Raw genomic sequence first — 14,582 nt, forward strand, 5'->3', positions numbered from 1 at the left:
AAAATATTTCAAAGAGATCTTTATTTAATACAAAATATTTTATATCATTTATCATCTTTATCATAGGCACAAACTTACACATTTCCTTGTCTCGTACCGTTTTACAGGATCAAATAAAGCTATGTAATGAAAAACAATAAACGTAAAAACTTATCTGCGGTATTTTCGAGTGGATACGTAAGTGGCGTGATGCCGTCATCACGTCGGTGACGTGTCCTGACGGTGGTACGCGGGAAAGTTAAGAAGCCTACGAGCAGCTGAACGGGTGAGCGAGAGAAACAACAATCATTGAGCTGTAAAAGATTGTTTTAATTAATCGCATAAGTTTAACATTATACTTTTGTGCAGTTCTATATTTGAACGTTGTGTCTAACATATTGTATGTGCTGTGTGTATCATTTTGTAACAGATTAGCACTGTTTGTACCGTAATACACAACATGAACTAACGTGTCATTGACGGTCTTAAACTGCCTCAGAATTTATTATTGTTTAATATTTTAGTTCGTTTGCTGATTTTGATCACTGCAAAGAAAGTTCAGAAGCTGTACCGGTGCTTCTTTGTGTGACATTTAGGAAAACCACAGTCATGTACCTGGAAATACCAGGAAAACAATCTAGCACAAGATAAGCAAATGAATAAAAACAGAAACATTCTAGGCCTAGAAAAACAAAGCTCATGGAAAGCACACGAGAATGTTTATATTTACAGTATATATTTGCATATGGATGTGATGGGATGTTTTGTTTGTTTTAAGCAGTAAACATGGCTATGAGAAATGCATCTCGGGTGGAGGTGGCAGCAGAGGTTGAGGAGGAGGAAAGCTTTGGGCCACAGCCTGTCTCCCGTCTGGAGGTATGACCGTCAAACGCACACCCGCATCCTATAATCTCAGTCTGTGTTTAATGATGATGTGTTTCATGTCATCCTGCAGCAATCTGGTGTCAGTAGCAGTGACATCAAAAAGCTTGAAGACGCTGGCTTTCACACTGTTGAGGCCGTGGCGTACGCACCCAAGAAAGAACTACTGAACATCAAGGGAATCAGCGAAGCCAAAGCTGACAAGATCCTGGTGAGATCTCCTTACTTTAAACACAACTTTGATCCAAAGTATTGAACCTTTGTATGTATTTTTTGTATTACAGACATACATGGTTTCTTAAAGGTTGTGGTTTTACCGAGGACATGAATGTATGCACGTCTGTATAGATTTGCTCCCAGCAACGAAATACTTATGCGTCTTGCCTTTTAATAAACAGACAGAGGCAGCTAAAATGGTTCCCATGGGATTCACTACGGCGACTGAGTTCCATCAGCGCAGAGCTGAAATAATCCAGATCTCCACTGGATCCAAAGAACTGGATAAACTCCTGCAGGGTACGTCAGTCCGTCAATATAAGCAGGAGCTCAATGTACAACACCTGATTTGGCACGAGAGTTGAATACTCTTCTGTCTGTTTTCTCCAGGAGGAATTGAGACGGGATCCATCACTGAGATGTTTGGAGAGTTCCGTACAGGAAAGACACAGCTGTGCCACACACTGGCCGTCACCTGCCAGGTAACACTCCTCACAACTTTTATAGTCCGTTTGTCACTTTATACAGATTACTGAAATACTGAACATTTCTTTAACTGTGAATCGTCGTCGTGTCGACCTCTGGCAGAGCATATCAAATAAATAAAACCCGCAAATGTTTAATAAACTGGAGTTATTTGCTTAAAATACAGCTTTTGAAGTTTTTTATAACAATAACCATAGGTTATAACTATAGGTTAAAACATTTTCGCAAATATCCAGACCTTAATGGCAAAAGGGAATTGAACGTTTCTCATATTTGTGTTTCTCAGTTGCCCATCGATCAGGGAGGCGGGGAGGGAAAAGCCATGTACATCGACACAGAAGGAACGTTTCGTCCAGAGAGACTCCTGGCTGTGGCTGAGAGGTCAGATCAGCTTCAGAAACGCTCATCGGTTCCCTTTGCTGTGTTCTGTGTAAGAAATATTTTTTATGTGTGTGTTTCTGTTTGGTGGTTCAGGTACGGGTTGGTGGGCAGCGATGTGCTGGATAATGTAGCGTATGCTAGGGCCTTCAACACAGACCATCAAACACAGCTGCTGTACCAGGCCTCTGCCATGATGACTGAGTCCAGGTGACACGCAAAGGCTCCTTTCTTTTATGTATATATTTGTGTTTATATTTTACCTGGAATGCATCTAATTTGCGATCTTTGACCCATAACACTGTGCTCTTCAATCATTCTGGTCTTTGCTTAAATACACAGAGTAGCATTTTTGTTATTGTGTTGTATTTTACCCGTGTAAATCTCCCTCCAGATACGCTCTGCTGATAGTAGACAGCGCCACAGCACTTTACAGAACAGATTATTCTGGGCGAGGAGAACTGTCAGCCCGTCAGGGGCATCTGGGGCGATTTCTACGCATGCTGCTCCGTCTCGCTGATGAGGTAAAACGCAATATCGCATCCTTGATATTCAATTTTACAGTCTGGTATTTATATTATATGTTTTCAGCTTTAACATCAATGACTGTCTGTAGTTCTTCTGGACAATGTAGGGACTACACAACTATCACAAAATGCTATTAATGTCTATTATGACACTTGAAGATAAGGTGTCCTGTATGTGTTGAGAGGAGCTTATGGAAATATGGAGCTTATGGAAATATTTCTCTTGTTGGTAGTTTGGCGTGGCTGTCGTCATCAGTAACCAGGTGGTGGCGCAGGTGGATGGAGCGGCCATGTTTTCTGCCGATCCCAAGAAGCCGATTGGTGGAAACATTCTAGCACACGCATCAACTACTCGGTAAAACTCAGCTTTATTGTCTTTGATAAATTTGTTAAAAGCTTGATAATCTTCTATCGTGTTGTTTGTCTTATAGATTGTATCTGCGGAAGGGTCGAGGCGAGACGCGGATCTGTAAGATTTATGACTCTCCGTGTTTGCCCGAGTCTGAAGCCATGTTCGCCATCAATGCAGACGGAGTGGGTGATGCCAAAGACTGAGAAATAATGCTGGTCAAAGAAACCTTTATTACGGGGTGAAACCAGGAAAAGAAATGTTTATGTGACCTGTTGGTTTCTCAGATACACATTGTTGGGCTGGAAATGTTAAAAGGTTTTGTAAACTGAATGAAAGGTGAAGTTGCGCCTGAAACTGGCACCGTACAGAAGAGTGGCTTCTATAACATCACAATATTAACAGCATTGTGTGATGTGGTTTTCATTTATTTCTGTACAGTTTTACAGAGCTACATCACTTGAGCAGGTGTAACTATTTGAGGTCAGCTGTGATGAAAACTGTTTTTGTTATTTACATGTTTTTTGTTGTATTTGTTTTGAACGGGTGATTTTCTTGTACATAAACTACACTGAATTGAAGTATTTCAGTATTGAACTGTTGAACTCTTATTACACCAACATTTGTTAACTACATATATATTTCCTTAAAAAGAGCAGTGGAACATTAAATTATCATTTAAAAACAAGCAACTTAGAGATGTTTGTGTCTTTTTATTTTCATATTTTAGGGATTCACTTCATATCACCACATAAAAAATCAAATATGAATAAAGGCAGTTGTGTGAATCGTTACATTGTTTTTCATCATAACACAAGCATTTTTAAATAAAAAAATAGGAATGATTTTAATGCTGCCTTCAATTATTTTAAAAAGGAATAAAATGTATGACGTTGTATAGGATGTAGAAATGTGAATGATAACATTTTCACATATATTATTAGTAAAATTTTGTATTTAATACTAATATAGTTTTCTGCATGTAAAATATAAATTAACAGTACACATCCACTGCAAACAGTCATGGCAGCATAAAGCAAACCACAATATTAAAATAAAGCAATTGCCAGATAAAATATGAGTGATTTGAGGACAGCTATGAGACACCACCCTAATTATTCAAACGGCTTGTGGATTGGTCAGCTGTGTTGTCAATCAAATCCTTTAGCTCCTCTTGTAGAGCAATGTTTCCGGCATCCTAAAGAAAGAGAACAATTACTGAAACAGGTTAAAAGTTGATAAGCTAGGAGTCATGAATAACGATGAATCTACAGAGAACACAAACGTGATTCACCTCATTTGTTTCGGTTGATGTGCTCTGTGCTAACTGGACCCAGTTTCTGGCCTCGGAGATGTTTCCAAGCTCCTTATGACACTGCCAAACAAACAGTTCTTAAGAAACAAATCCACCAAATCTGTTTTTTACTAGTGAACAATGAGATTTTATTGTCCTTTAACAGGACACGTGAAACATTCTTTAGACAGGTTCAGTTACCTTGGCAATATAAAGCCTCACTGATCTGGAGGAGCCTGGATTTAACTCTTCTGCCTGGATACCAAACCAAACACATTAAATCTTTAACAGTAAAGATACAAACATTACAGTTTTGATCTAAAAACGATAAACTAATCAATACCTTAAGAAAGTTCTCCAGAGCGTCATTCACTGAGGTAGTGGGTGGAGTTTTATAAAGCGTAGCAGCGGTTTTCCTCTCCAACCAACTCAGAGAACTCATCTACAAACACAGCACACATATAAGACCGCGTCTGCATTTTATACAGAGCAATAACATTCTGAGTTTATATATATTATAATTATGAGTAATAATAATAGCGACACTGGGAGCTAGAAGGAAGAAACTGACCTCCAAACACCAGCGCCCGAGCAGGTAGAAACAAATGGGATCATCATCATGTAGAGCTAGGGCTCGGTCCAAATGCTCCTGTCATTCAGAAATAAACACACAGACAATTAAAACATGTCGAAAAACGTATTGATAATTTGGTGTTTTATCTGAAACGCCGATTCCTTGTGTTTGAACTGCCTCACCTTCAGTACATAACTGCTTTTTACTTTTCCATGAATGCTCTCATGCTGTGAAGACACATGTGCCAGGATGGCAAACCTGAGAGAGATGTAACAAGTAAGAGAAAAAGAGCAAGAGCGCACAATTATCTCCAAATCATATCACGCAGAAGAGATGAAGAGATTGTGTGCACGTGTTTTGTTTTTATACCATTTGTGACATTCAGCGCTCAGTCCGTTCCTGTTCAGCGCCGCCTCGACCTCATAATGACCTTCAGGGTTCAAAAAAGTTTAAGTTATAATCTGTGGTCATCTACGTCGTGTTCACTGCTCCCTGTGCACTTAGCAGGGGATGGATATGAAAAAGTTTATTTGAAAAAGAGAATATATACGCAATGCACCCCGAGTTGTGCACATTCGATGTCATCACGTCAGACATCAGTCTCACCTTGTTCAGCGTAGTTTTTCTTTTCTTCTCTGCCGTCTGTTGTTTCACACATGTCTTTGTAGGCACGAGCCAATCGCCACACAAACTCCACGTCATCGCCGTACTGACGCCAAGAACACACATAAACATTTTATATCAGAGCTGATATGACTGAAAAAACGACCTCGCTTATTAAGCGTTCAGCTGCGATATAAGGTGTGGTCCTATCAGCCCACTGTAAAAATATCTCAATAAATAAAGGAGCGCTTGTGGATTTTAAAGATTTAAAATTCAGATCTACCAACAGCTCAGTCATGTGTTCAATTTAGAAAATATGTTTATGTGAAAAAGACTATTAAAATAATAAAATATTTGGTAAAAAAAATGGTGAAATAAATAAATTACACCCGCATCTCTTCTGCAAACGCTAAACATCATCCACCTGCACTCCAGATATAGCATCAACATCATCTCATATCTGGTCGTGCACCTGTGTCGACTCACCAGCGGCCTGTTTTCCGTCAACAACTGAAAGCCCTCTGCTTTTTTCCCAGAATCCCCTGCATGCAGGAGATCAGACTGGGCGAGCAGGAGGGCGAGTTCAGCGCTGGGAACTTCCAACAAAGAGTCCAGCGCCAACCCGACGTCTTCATCATCTTCCTGTCTCAGCGTGAGCACCGTGGCACAGCTCTCCTCCTCGTCTGAGTCCCTCTCGTCCTCGCCTTCTTTATCCGTTTCTCTGTCCGTGTAGTCGGACTCAGCGTTGGAGTAGGCCGTGGTGTATCTGTGTGAACGACATGATCATTATTGACGAGGAAACAGAATTCTGACACAAAGACGGGCGGTGTCGAACAGGATACATACCCAACCTCACTGTCGCCATAGAGACTGTCCGGTCCCGCGCTGGCAGCAAAATAAATGGAGCTGGAGCTCATGGAATCAGAACGCTCCCTTGGCAGAAAGGCCCGTCGCCGCCTAGATCTCCGACTCTCCTCTACAGTCCTCCTTAAAAGAGAGATTCAGATGAGACGATGGAGAGACTCAGATGAGATTTCACAGACAGTCAGACGAGACAGCAGAAACTGTCTGTTCACTCACTTCACATCTTCAGCTATGGTGGCGGTGATGGCGCTCAGACCCTCGCGCAGCTCTGCGATCTCATTCCGCAGACTGGACACACTCTTCATCACATCATCCAGAGTCTTCCTCAGCTCCACGTGCTGCTCGGGGGACAAACCCCTCACCGCTGCAGAGAGGGCCGCTGTATCAACTGAACACATAAACACAGATAGAGCAACATGTCCGTTTATGTGGTCTGCTAAGAAACAATAGAAATCATCATTCAATTTTCAATGGACTTTATAATGGTTTTCATAGAAACTATAATGGTCCTGATGTTGGGTTCTATTGTTGGGACATTACGTGGTAAATAAAAACCAGCAGAACACCATTACATCTACTGAAATGAAACACTTCATAAAGGGAATTTTGTGAAGATATCAATGGTAGATGTTCATAATGGAAACCATTAGTATTTGTATTGTACTTGATTCATACCCGTGTCGTTCAGCAGCCCGGAGCTCGTGTCGTGCAGTAGCAGGCGGCGGGTTCTCCTTCTCAGAGTCTCTTTAATTATTAATAACGCGATCAGGCCGGTACTGACCGTCACACCCACCCCGAGACCGATCGCTGCGTTTCTGCCGAACCAGCTCATCATGAAATCCACAGGAATGATCCGCTATATACACCTGAATGATCCGCTATCTGCACATCAGCCCCCTTCAAGCGTGGAAATGACTCGCTTTCACATTCGCTTGGAAATGACTCGCTTTCACATTCACGTGGAACGTTGTTACTCAACGTTCACAAATATAGACAGAACTCCCGATCATCTTCTTATTCTAATTTACATTAACGGACACTAAACACACGGAGAGTATCAAACTTACGCTGTTTGACAGCTGATGAGAGACGTTAACGTATATGTATGTAAGTGCGTGCGTGTTTGCGCTTTCTCATTACCGTCCCCTGGTGGATTGGAAGAGTAATGCTATTTTTATTTAATTTTATTTAATTTTTTTGTCGCCTTTGGAAGATTTACAAGTAAAATTGTCATTTAGCTATATTTTAAATATTAAATAACTGTAAATGTTACGAACAGTTTACTTTCAAAACGAATGAATGCAATACTGTCGTTGTTATGATTTAGTCGTTTCCCTCGTTTCTCGTTCAATGGACTGCGATGCTGCGCATGCGCATACGCATTGAAAACAGACACGCTCCACGCGAGGCCTTCAGGCCTAGTAACCGTTGAACTCTTCCGTCTTTCTTCAATGTTTTATTTCTGTAACTAAACACCTCTGTCGGGGAAAACGTCGAATCTTATAATTATGGAGATCGGAACCGAAATTAGCAAGAAAATACGGGTGAAACCATTATAATACTTACAAACATTCGCTAAAGTGTTTAGCGTGCAACCTTGGCTAAACAACAGCTGTGTTAAGTTAGCAGTGTGTCTGCTATGAAAGTGTGTTTGACTGCTATTAGTTGTTTTAGTCGTGTATTAGGCATGTTTTTCTTTTATTAAACGAGTTTTTGAGTATGTTTGAAATGTTTTCTGCGCTGTTAGTGTATTTTGGGTGATCTTTTCAAACAGAAAGGTTATTTTTGAAGGATTTCAGAAGGACCGTGTCCATACTATGTTATGTGAATGTAGTAACCACACAGTACCATAGTGTGTGAGTGGGAACCATGGTATTACCTTCTTAAGCTCGTCAGTTATTTTTGTTAAGGATTGTTATGCTAGTTAGTGTCTGTGTCGCTTAATAGGTGCATTTTAAGTGTTTGTTTATTCGTTATTTTTGTATTTATTTATGCTGTAATTATGTCATTTCCTGTTTTCAAGGCTGCTATCAAAGGGAAGCTACAGGAGCTTGGAGCTTATGTTGGTAAGATTTCGCATCATTTCAAATTAAACACAAAACTGTGACTTTCAGTTTCATTCAATGGGATATGATCAAGTTTTAAGCGCCTGTGTTTTATATTATATACAATTATTTAGTTCTATTATAATATATATTCGTTTTGAACATTTACAGCTGCATTGTTGAAAAAATAAATAACATTCTCTTATTCTATGTGCAACATTTGATTTATTAACTTAATGTCATGTTAGATAAACTTTATTGACTGGTGGTAACTTAACGAAAGTGTACATGTATGTTGTTAATGTTTAAACTTATTACTGTGTGTTTCTCTCAGACGAGGAGCTTCCAGATTACATCATGGTCATGGTGGCCAATAAGAAGAGCATGGAGCAGATGGCAGAGGACCTGTCCTTGTTTCTAGGCAACAACACCATTACGTTCACTGTATGGTAGGTGACTGTTTTCTTTTATACATGATTTCAGTATTTGATGTCCTCATAAAAAGCAAACAAAATTTTCTTTTACAGAGGATATGTGGTAATGCATTTTATGCCATGTTTTGCAATCTTTGGCATTATTTTACATTGCTCCACTTTAAGAAAAGCTTCAAAATATTTGTACCAAAGAGGTACAAAAGCCAAAAGACCACAAAAAAAAGTAAATCTTTTGTTTTTTTGTAGGTTACATGGTGTTCTGGAGAAGCTGAGATCAGTTGCAGTCGGTATGCTTCTTGCCACTGACCTTGTTTGCGATTACGATACCGTTGTCTTTTCTGTTATTTTAACATATGTATTTTCATTTCTGTAGTAGAGCCCCCATCATGCCCACCTGTTCCTCACACTGAGATGAGTATCCCGACGGCAAATGTCAGAAGTGGGGAGGAGCCTCGCACCCTCGCCGTATCCAGCTCCCTCTCCGATAAGGTAGAGGGGTGGGTGTCTAGCTCCGCCCATGAGCACCGTGGCAGGTACTTATTTATTTTTGTTTGGAACCTACACTTTTGCTATTCATGTGTTCAAACCGTTATTCATTTGATTTGGTGTCACAGGGGAGGCTCTTCGGAAAGACCATCTAGACTCACATCCGCCGTCAAACCTTTGATTGAAGCATCAGCTGAAGCTGTGATTGACATCAAACCTGACCTGGATGATGACCTCATCACCGATGACCCCTTAGAGCAGGGTCTCAGCTCCAGTTACACACGGGGGTTATACAGCCGCTCGGCTGTGGAGCGTTCGAGGCCGGCGGCGGCATCGTCCGGCCAGATGTCAGTACGAAACGCAGAGGCGTACAGGCCCTCGGGTGTCTCGAGAGGTCAGGAAAGGTCAAGTTCCAGCCATGGACGGGGTTACAGGAGCTCAGGGGAGAGCAGCAGGGTAAGCGATAACTAGAGTGAAAAGATGTGTACGATATAAGCAAAACATTTTGTTGAAAAATATGCCATTATTTACCCAATCACAGTTTGTTTTAAACTTATTAGACTTCTTAACGGGGGAAAAAAATGAAATTTTTGAATTACAGAAGTAGTTGCACTATATCTGAGATATCTGAGAAGATCTGTGCACTTTATTTCAAAGCTTCTGAATTTATACAGCGGCTTTGTATGATGAACAGGTTGAAACATTAGGTATTTGCACATTTGCTCATGAGCATATTCAAACAGTGTGTCATGTTTGGTCAGGAAAATAAAACCCCATTTAATCTGCCATAAAGTGTCTTGAAGTGCCGAACTTGCAGAGGAGGTTGGTCACATATGACCTTGGCTGGAATCTTGTCCCTTCATTTTAAAAGAATTATCCGTCACTTTTGCTTTTCAGCTATTTTTATTTCCATATTTATGTTTTCCGATGTCCTTTCATTTACGCCTTAGGCACATTTTTTGATCCAAAGGCCCTTAATGCTAGTGCTTACTAGACATCTGCCCAATTAACTGAAAATATATATCAAATGATTTATGCACAGCTTGTGAGTGAAGTACGGTAAAATGCTACTGCATCCGATAGCCAGAGGACGCTCTCGTGCAGAAACTCCAAATACGTACTGCAGAAGAAAACCATAACACACGTAGTTCTAGGAAATGCCTAAGGACATTTAGGTTTTTATCAGGTTTTTATCACTGTTCCTCAAGCCTCCTCAGGTATTTTCATGATAATAAAGTATATTTGTAATGATCATGCTTGATGGGTGTTCCATTTTTAAATATACGTTATTACGCACTGCTTTTAGATCGAGAAGCATTTCCTACTGATCTCAGAGCCATGCTTCACACAAAAGCTACGCATCAGTAAAATAATTGAAACCTTGCATTATGGCAGCCAGGTGCTATTAATCGTGCACATATCTAGTGCTAACTCTGCGCTCTGCCAGTTGAGCTACACAATTTCATTTTAAACATAAGTACATGTTCAATGCGATGTAAATGATCACAAATGTTTGTTTCTGTTCCGTGATGCACCTAAAGCTCAATGTTCTTGTCGTGGCAGGAGATGTCTCGGAAACGAAAGGCCCCCATGGCCAGCTCAGTGGTTCGGGTCCACAGAGGTTACGACCGTGGGCAGGAGAGTGAAGATCTGGAGGAGGATGAAGATGAGGAGGACTACGGTCTTTCCAGCAAAGTGTCGCTGCCTGCTAAACCAGAGCGCAAGTGCGTCCTTCTGGAAACTAAGGGTTTTATGGCATTAAAGGTCCAATGTGTCATTTTTTGGAGGATGATAAAATTCATAATGAAGTATGTCTTCAGAGGTGTATAAAGACCTTATATAATGTAGCGTTATTTTTTTATTTATCTTGGAATGAGCTATTTCTATCTACATACACCGTGGGTCCCCTTACATGGAATTCGTCATGTTGTTTCTACAGTAGCCCTGAATGGACAAACTGCTCTACAGAGCGAGTTTCCTAAATATGTCCTTTGGCAAAGAAGCTAAAACGTGACGAGATCTTAGTCCTGTTTCAGCCACCGTAGTGCTTCGAAAGCTTGGGGTGGAGTGAGCCGTTGATTGCAATTCGTAACCTCACAACTAGATGCCGCTACATTTCATACACTGGACCTTTAATGTAAAATCTCGATGAGATTTGAGTAATACTGACAGAAGTTTGTGTTCCTCAACAGGCCTTCGCTTCCACCAGCCAAACAAGCCAATAAAAATCTCCTCCTTAAAGCCATCTCAGAAGCTCAGGATTCCATCAATAGGACCACCTCATATACAGGTTTCACAATAGACTAATAATACCAGTTATTCTGATCCGCTCTAAATTCATATTGTATACCTGAGGTTGATCTATCTGTGTTATTTCAGTTTCCCAGCGTCGGACAGTTCCAGTTGCGCCACGGACACGTTCAGCCAGCGACGAGATCAATAATGCAGCCGTTCGATTGGTCCAGGAGCACTTGCAGGCTCTCACACCTCAGGACACGTTGCAAAGCAGTCAGTATGACAATACAGGTGCCAAAATCAAAAAGCAAAGCTCTAATGTTTAGGTCTCTGGCTGTGACTCAATGCTTAGAAATGTCATATCAAACCTCTTTTCTTAAAGCTGAGGTATGATAGGTTTCCTTTTTTTTCTCATTTGGATCATTTGGAAACATTAAATCCGAGTATGATCTTGACAAACCCTAATAATAATGTTAAGTGTTTCTTCCTCTCTCTCTTTTTTATTTGTATATTGCAGCACACTCCAGAGCTTTATCTTCTTGTCTGCAGCTGGAAATTCCCGAGCAGGGAAGCAGACAGCAGCGTGACGAATACGGTGAGTGATTTGACCTTGTTAAAGATGGGGTAACACGTTATTTCATGCATTCTGACTTCTTTACACTGTTAAACGTGCTGGCTTCTCACGCTTAACATGGTCAACTTGTTAAATAGCGAGTTGGGCGTATAACAGAGTATTTCTGTGCTCGATACACTCCCCCAGATCAGTTTTTATAAGTCTGGATCCCTGTTTCCTAACGGAGAATTTCAGGCAGAGTTTAATTTTTGACTAGTTGTGTCTGTTGTTTTTTACTCAGACTTGCAGGTTTTAGAGGCGGCGAGACTCAAAGCCCTTGACACTCGTTCGTTCATCATGAGAAAGCCAGAGGTTGATCAGAGACCACCAATCAGGAGCCGGCTTGGCACCGTCAGTCAGAACGAAGACCCGCCCATCACTTCTCGAATGGTGCAGGCCAGGTATGATGGTCATCCAGATTAACATTCGTTGAATTCTCTACCACCTAATCTAAGATCCATCTTCATGCAGAGAGAGAACGGAGGTTGCAGGTGGAGCAAGTCCAAAGTTCATCGTGACTTTGGATGGAGTTCCCAGTCCGTTAGCCAGTCGTACCGACCAGGAGATGGAGCCTGAGGATGAGCTAAACATGACATCTGAGCTTCTAGAAAATGACAGACCTAAACCAGCCGTCCACCTCAGACTTGGCACTGACCTTGTGAAGGCTGACAGTAAGAGAAATATATGTGTGTCCACTTATAGACGAGTCACGTGTGACGGAAATCTCACAAAAAAGAAATCTGCTTCCTGCTCGCCTTCATTCTCTCTCCCTCCTGCTTCTGTGCAGATGGAGATATTGAGGAAGTGGAAGACATGGATGTTAGTCCAGATCAGACCAAACAACAGAAACTTCTGGAACGCTGCAAGTTCTGGCCCACATGCAAGAGTGGAGACGAGTGTTTGTACCATCACCCAAACAAACCGTGCACGTGAGAAACGCACACAACATATACACCTCTTTGTAAAACAAACTAGGTGTTTATTATGAAATAATTCAATTAAAACATTTCCATATGATTCAGTTCCTTAACATCAGCTCTTCCAGTGAACAGCATAATTTATTAAATTGACACTTTTAATATGTGAATATGTTTTTATTGTTAATTGTGTTTTTTGTATGATTTCCTTGCATTATTCAATGTTAACAAAAATAATCTTTCTGTAAAGTTTTACCAGCCATTCACAACACTAGAAACTAGAATCCTACAGTATTGCATATCCCCAAAAACATGTTACCGGTTATGTTGTCTCTTCTCTTGCAGAACGTTCCCCAACTGCAAATTTGGCGATAAATGTTTGTTCATTCACCCAAACTGTAAATTTGATGCAAAGTGCACCAAAACAGATTGTCCGTTCACACACGTGAGCCGGCGACTTCCCAACAACCCCACAAGAGCAGGTGAGTGAGTGTGTGTGATAATATACACATGAAAGTATTAAAGTCGGCATGAAACAGACCTAATAGTTTTACACAGCAGTCAAGTATTTTTTATATATTATATATATTTTTAATTCATTGGCACTTGTAATCTTTAATAAAAAAAGTTAACCTCCTCCCCCTCTCGAAATGACCTCTCTTCACTCCTGGTCAGGAATGGCACGAGGGCGGGACTTCAATTACTGGCAGATTACAAACTGGCGTTCAAATCTTTCACCTTTTAACGGTCCAATCAGTTGTCGTGGGATGAAATCAAGTCCTGGCCTAAATTTTTTCCCCTCATTTCAGAAGTCGTTTCACCTGGGTGTATGTCACGATACTGAAAAAAAAAAGACGATCACTACTGCCGTTTCATGCCGACTTTAAAAGTGTCAGTTTTGATGATGACATTAAGATTTAAATCTCTGACCCTGCAGCTCCGGCACCAAATAAGAACACGTGTCGCTTCTTCCCAGAGTGTAAAAAAACGGACTGTCCTTTCTATCACCCTAAAGTGAGTTTGAACACAATTTAGTTTTCCTGATCTAAATTTAAGTGCTTTATAATTAGTATGCTGTTATTTATACTAAATTGCTGATTTCATATATATATAATGTAATTTACACTTTCATGACATTAATCTTTTCTCTTGTTGTTTGGTGTAGCCGTGTAGATTTTCAACATGGTGTAAGCGTACTGACTGCACCTTTTACCATCCAACCGTCGGTGTGCCGCCCAGAAGTGCCCTAAAATGGACCAAAACACCGAGCAGGTACCACAAACTCTTACATTGAAATGTATGAAGATAATCTCACTCCTGTTATATGAAGAGTGCATTTTAGTTGACGGTATACGTTTCTTTTCTCTTTACTCACAGCTGAGACGTGTCAACGTTGTGTACGCAGCATCCGTGAATGTTCAGAACTGAGCTACAGAATGTTTCTACTCTCACACAGATCTTCCTTTCCTGCGACCTTTTCATGAGCCAGAATTTATTTTGTGCTTTTAAGTTTCTTTTTTTTTCTTCCTGATAATTTTAAAACAAAAAGTTTTATAAACTGTTGCTTTCTGTAAGCTGTTTCAAAATGTCTTTGTTGCATTAAACAGCACCTGTACACAAACAGTGTTGTCTATGCTCTGTTAATAGTTCATACAATTTCAATAAAATTCATTCAATCTTCAAAATATTAACAGCATCAT

General features: G+C 40.5%; 3 protein-coding genes across 8 annotated transcripts; 2 read left to right on the forward strand and 1 right to left on the reverse strand.

Annotated features, from left to right (window-relative positions):
• The first annotated feature begins 217 nt into the window (after positions 1-217).
• On the forward strand, positions 218-3,509 carry rad51 (RAD51 recombinase). 4 transcript variants are annotated; one of them, XM_056765221.1, is made up of 10 exons: positions 218-265; positions 758-855; positions 935-1,072; positions 1,260-1,377; positions 1,468-1,559; positions 1,850-1,944; positions 2,038-2,151; positions 2,336-2,465; positions 2,702-2,823; positions 2,900-3,509. In XM_056765221.1, the coding sequence occupies exons 2-10, from the start codon at positions 766-768 to the stop codon at positions 3,021-3,023; spliced, it is 1,023 nt and encodes a 340-aa protein (XP_056621199.1). In that variant the 5' UTR covers positions 218-265; positions 758-765; the 3' UTR covers positions 3,024-3,509. The 4 variants fall into 4 exon arrangements, with proteins under 4 accessions (XP_056621199.1, XP_056621200.1, XP_056621201.1 ...); XM_056765222.1 differs by having other exon boundaries at positions 231-265; positions 761-855; XM_056765223.1 differs by lacking the exon at positions 218-265 and adding an exon at positions 266-295 and having other exon boundaries at positions 761-855.
• A 1-nt stretch (position 3,510) lies between these two features.
• Positions 3,511-7,274, reverse strand: rmdn3 (regulator of microtubule dynamics 3). 2 transcript variants are annotated; one of them, XM_056765219.1, is made up of 12 exons: positions 6,828-7,274; positions 6,369-6,540; positions 6,135-6,275; positions 5,775-6,054; positions 5,292-5,394; positions 5,055-5,115; positions 4,868-4,943; positions 4,683-4,760; positions 4,455-4,553; positions 4,313-4,366; positions 4,112-4,192; positions 3,511-4,015 (listed from the first exon to the last, which is right to left on the reverse strand). In XM_056765219.1, exons 1-12 carry the CDS (start codon positions 6,985-6,987, stop codon positions 3,929-3,931), a joined length of 1,392 nt encoding a protein of 463 aa, XP_056621197.1. In that variant the 5' UTR covers positions 6,988-7,274; the 3' UTR covers positions 3,511-3,928. The 2 variants fall into 2 exon arrangements, with proteins under 2 accessions (XP_056621197.1, XP_056621198.1); XM_056765220.1 differs by having other exon boundaries at positions 3,511-4,035.
• Positions 7,275-7,527: 253 nt separating this feature from the next.
• On the forward strand, positions 7,528-14,503 carry zc3h14 (zinc finger CCCH-type containing 14). 2 transcript variants are annotated; one of them, XM_056764774.1, is made up of 17 exons: positions 7,528-7,696; positions 8,176-8,218; positions 8,532-8,646; positions 8,878-8,918; positions 9,008-9,164; positions 9,246-9,573; positions 10,681-10,841; positions 11,310-11,407; positions 11,497-11,643; positions 11,870-11,947; positions 12,207-12,366; positions 12,437-12,636; positions 12,753-12,894; positions 13,228-13,364; positions 13,820-13,896; positions 14,048-14,154; positions 14,260-14,503. In XM_056764774.1, exons 1-17 carry the CDS (start codon positions 7,661-7,663, stop codon positions 14,261-14,263), a joined length of 2,031 nt encoding a protein of 676 aa, XP_056620752.1. In that variant the 5' UTR covers positions 7,528-7,660; the 3' UTR covers positions 14,264-14,503. The 2 variants fall into 2 exon arrangements, with proteins under 2 accessions (XP_056620752.1, XP_056620751.1); XM_056764773.1 differs by having other exon boundaries at positions 7,529-7,696; positions 9,005-9,164.
• Positions 14,504-14,582: the final 79 nt, after the last annotated feature.

Source organism: Triplophysa dalaica, chromosome 13 (assembly GCF_015846415.1).
Source record: "Triplophysa dalaica isolate WHDGS20190420 chromosome 13, ASM1584641v1, whole genome shotgun sequence".
Taxonomy (NCBI): domain Eukaryota; kingdom Metazoa; phylum Chordata; class Actinopteri; order Cypriniformes; family Nemacheilidae; genus Triplophysa; species Triplophysa dalaica.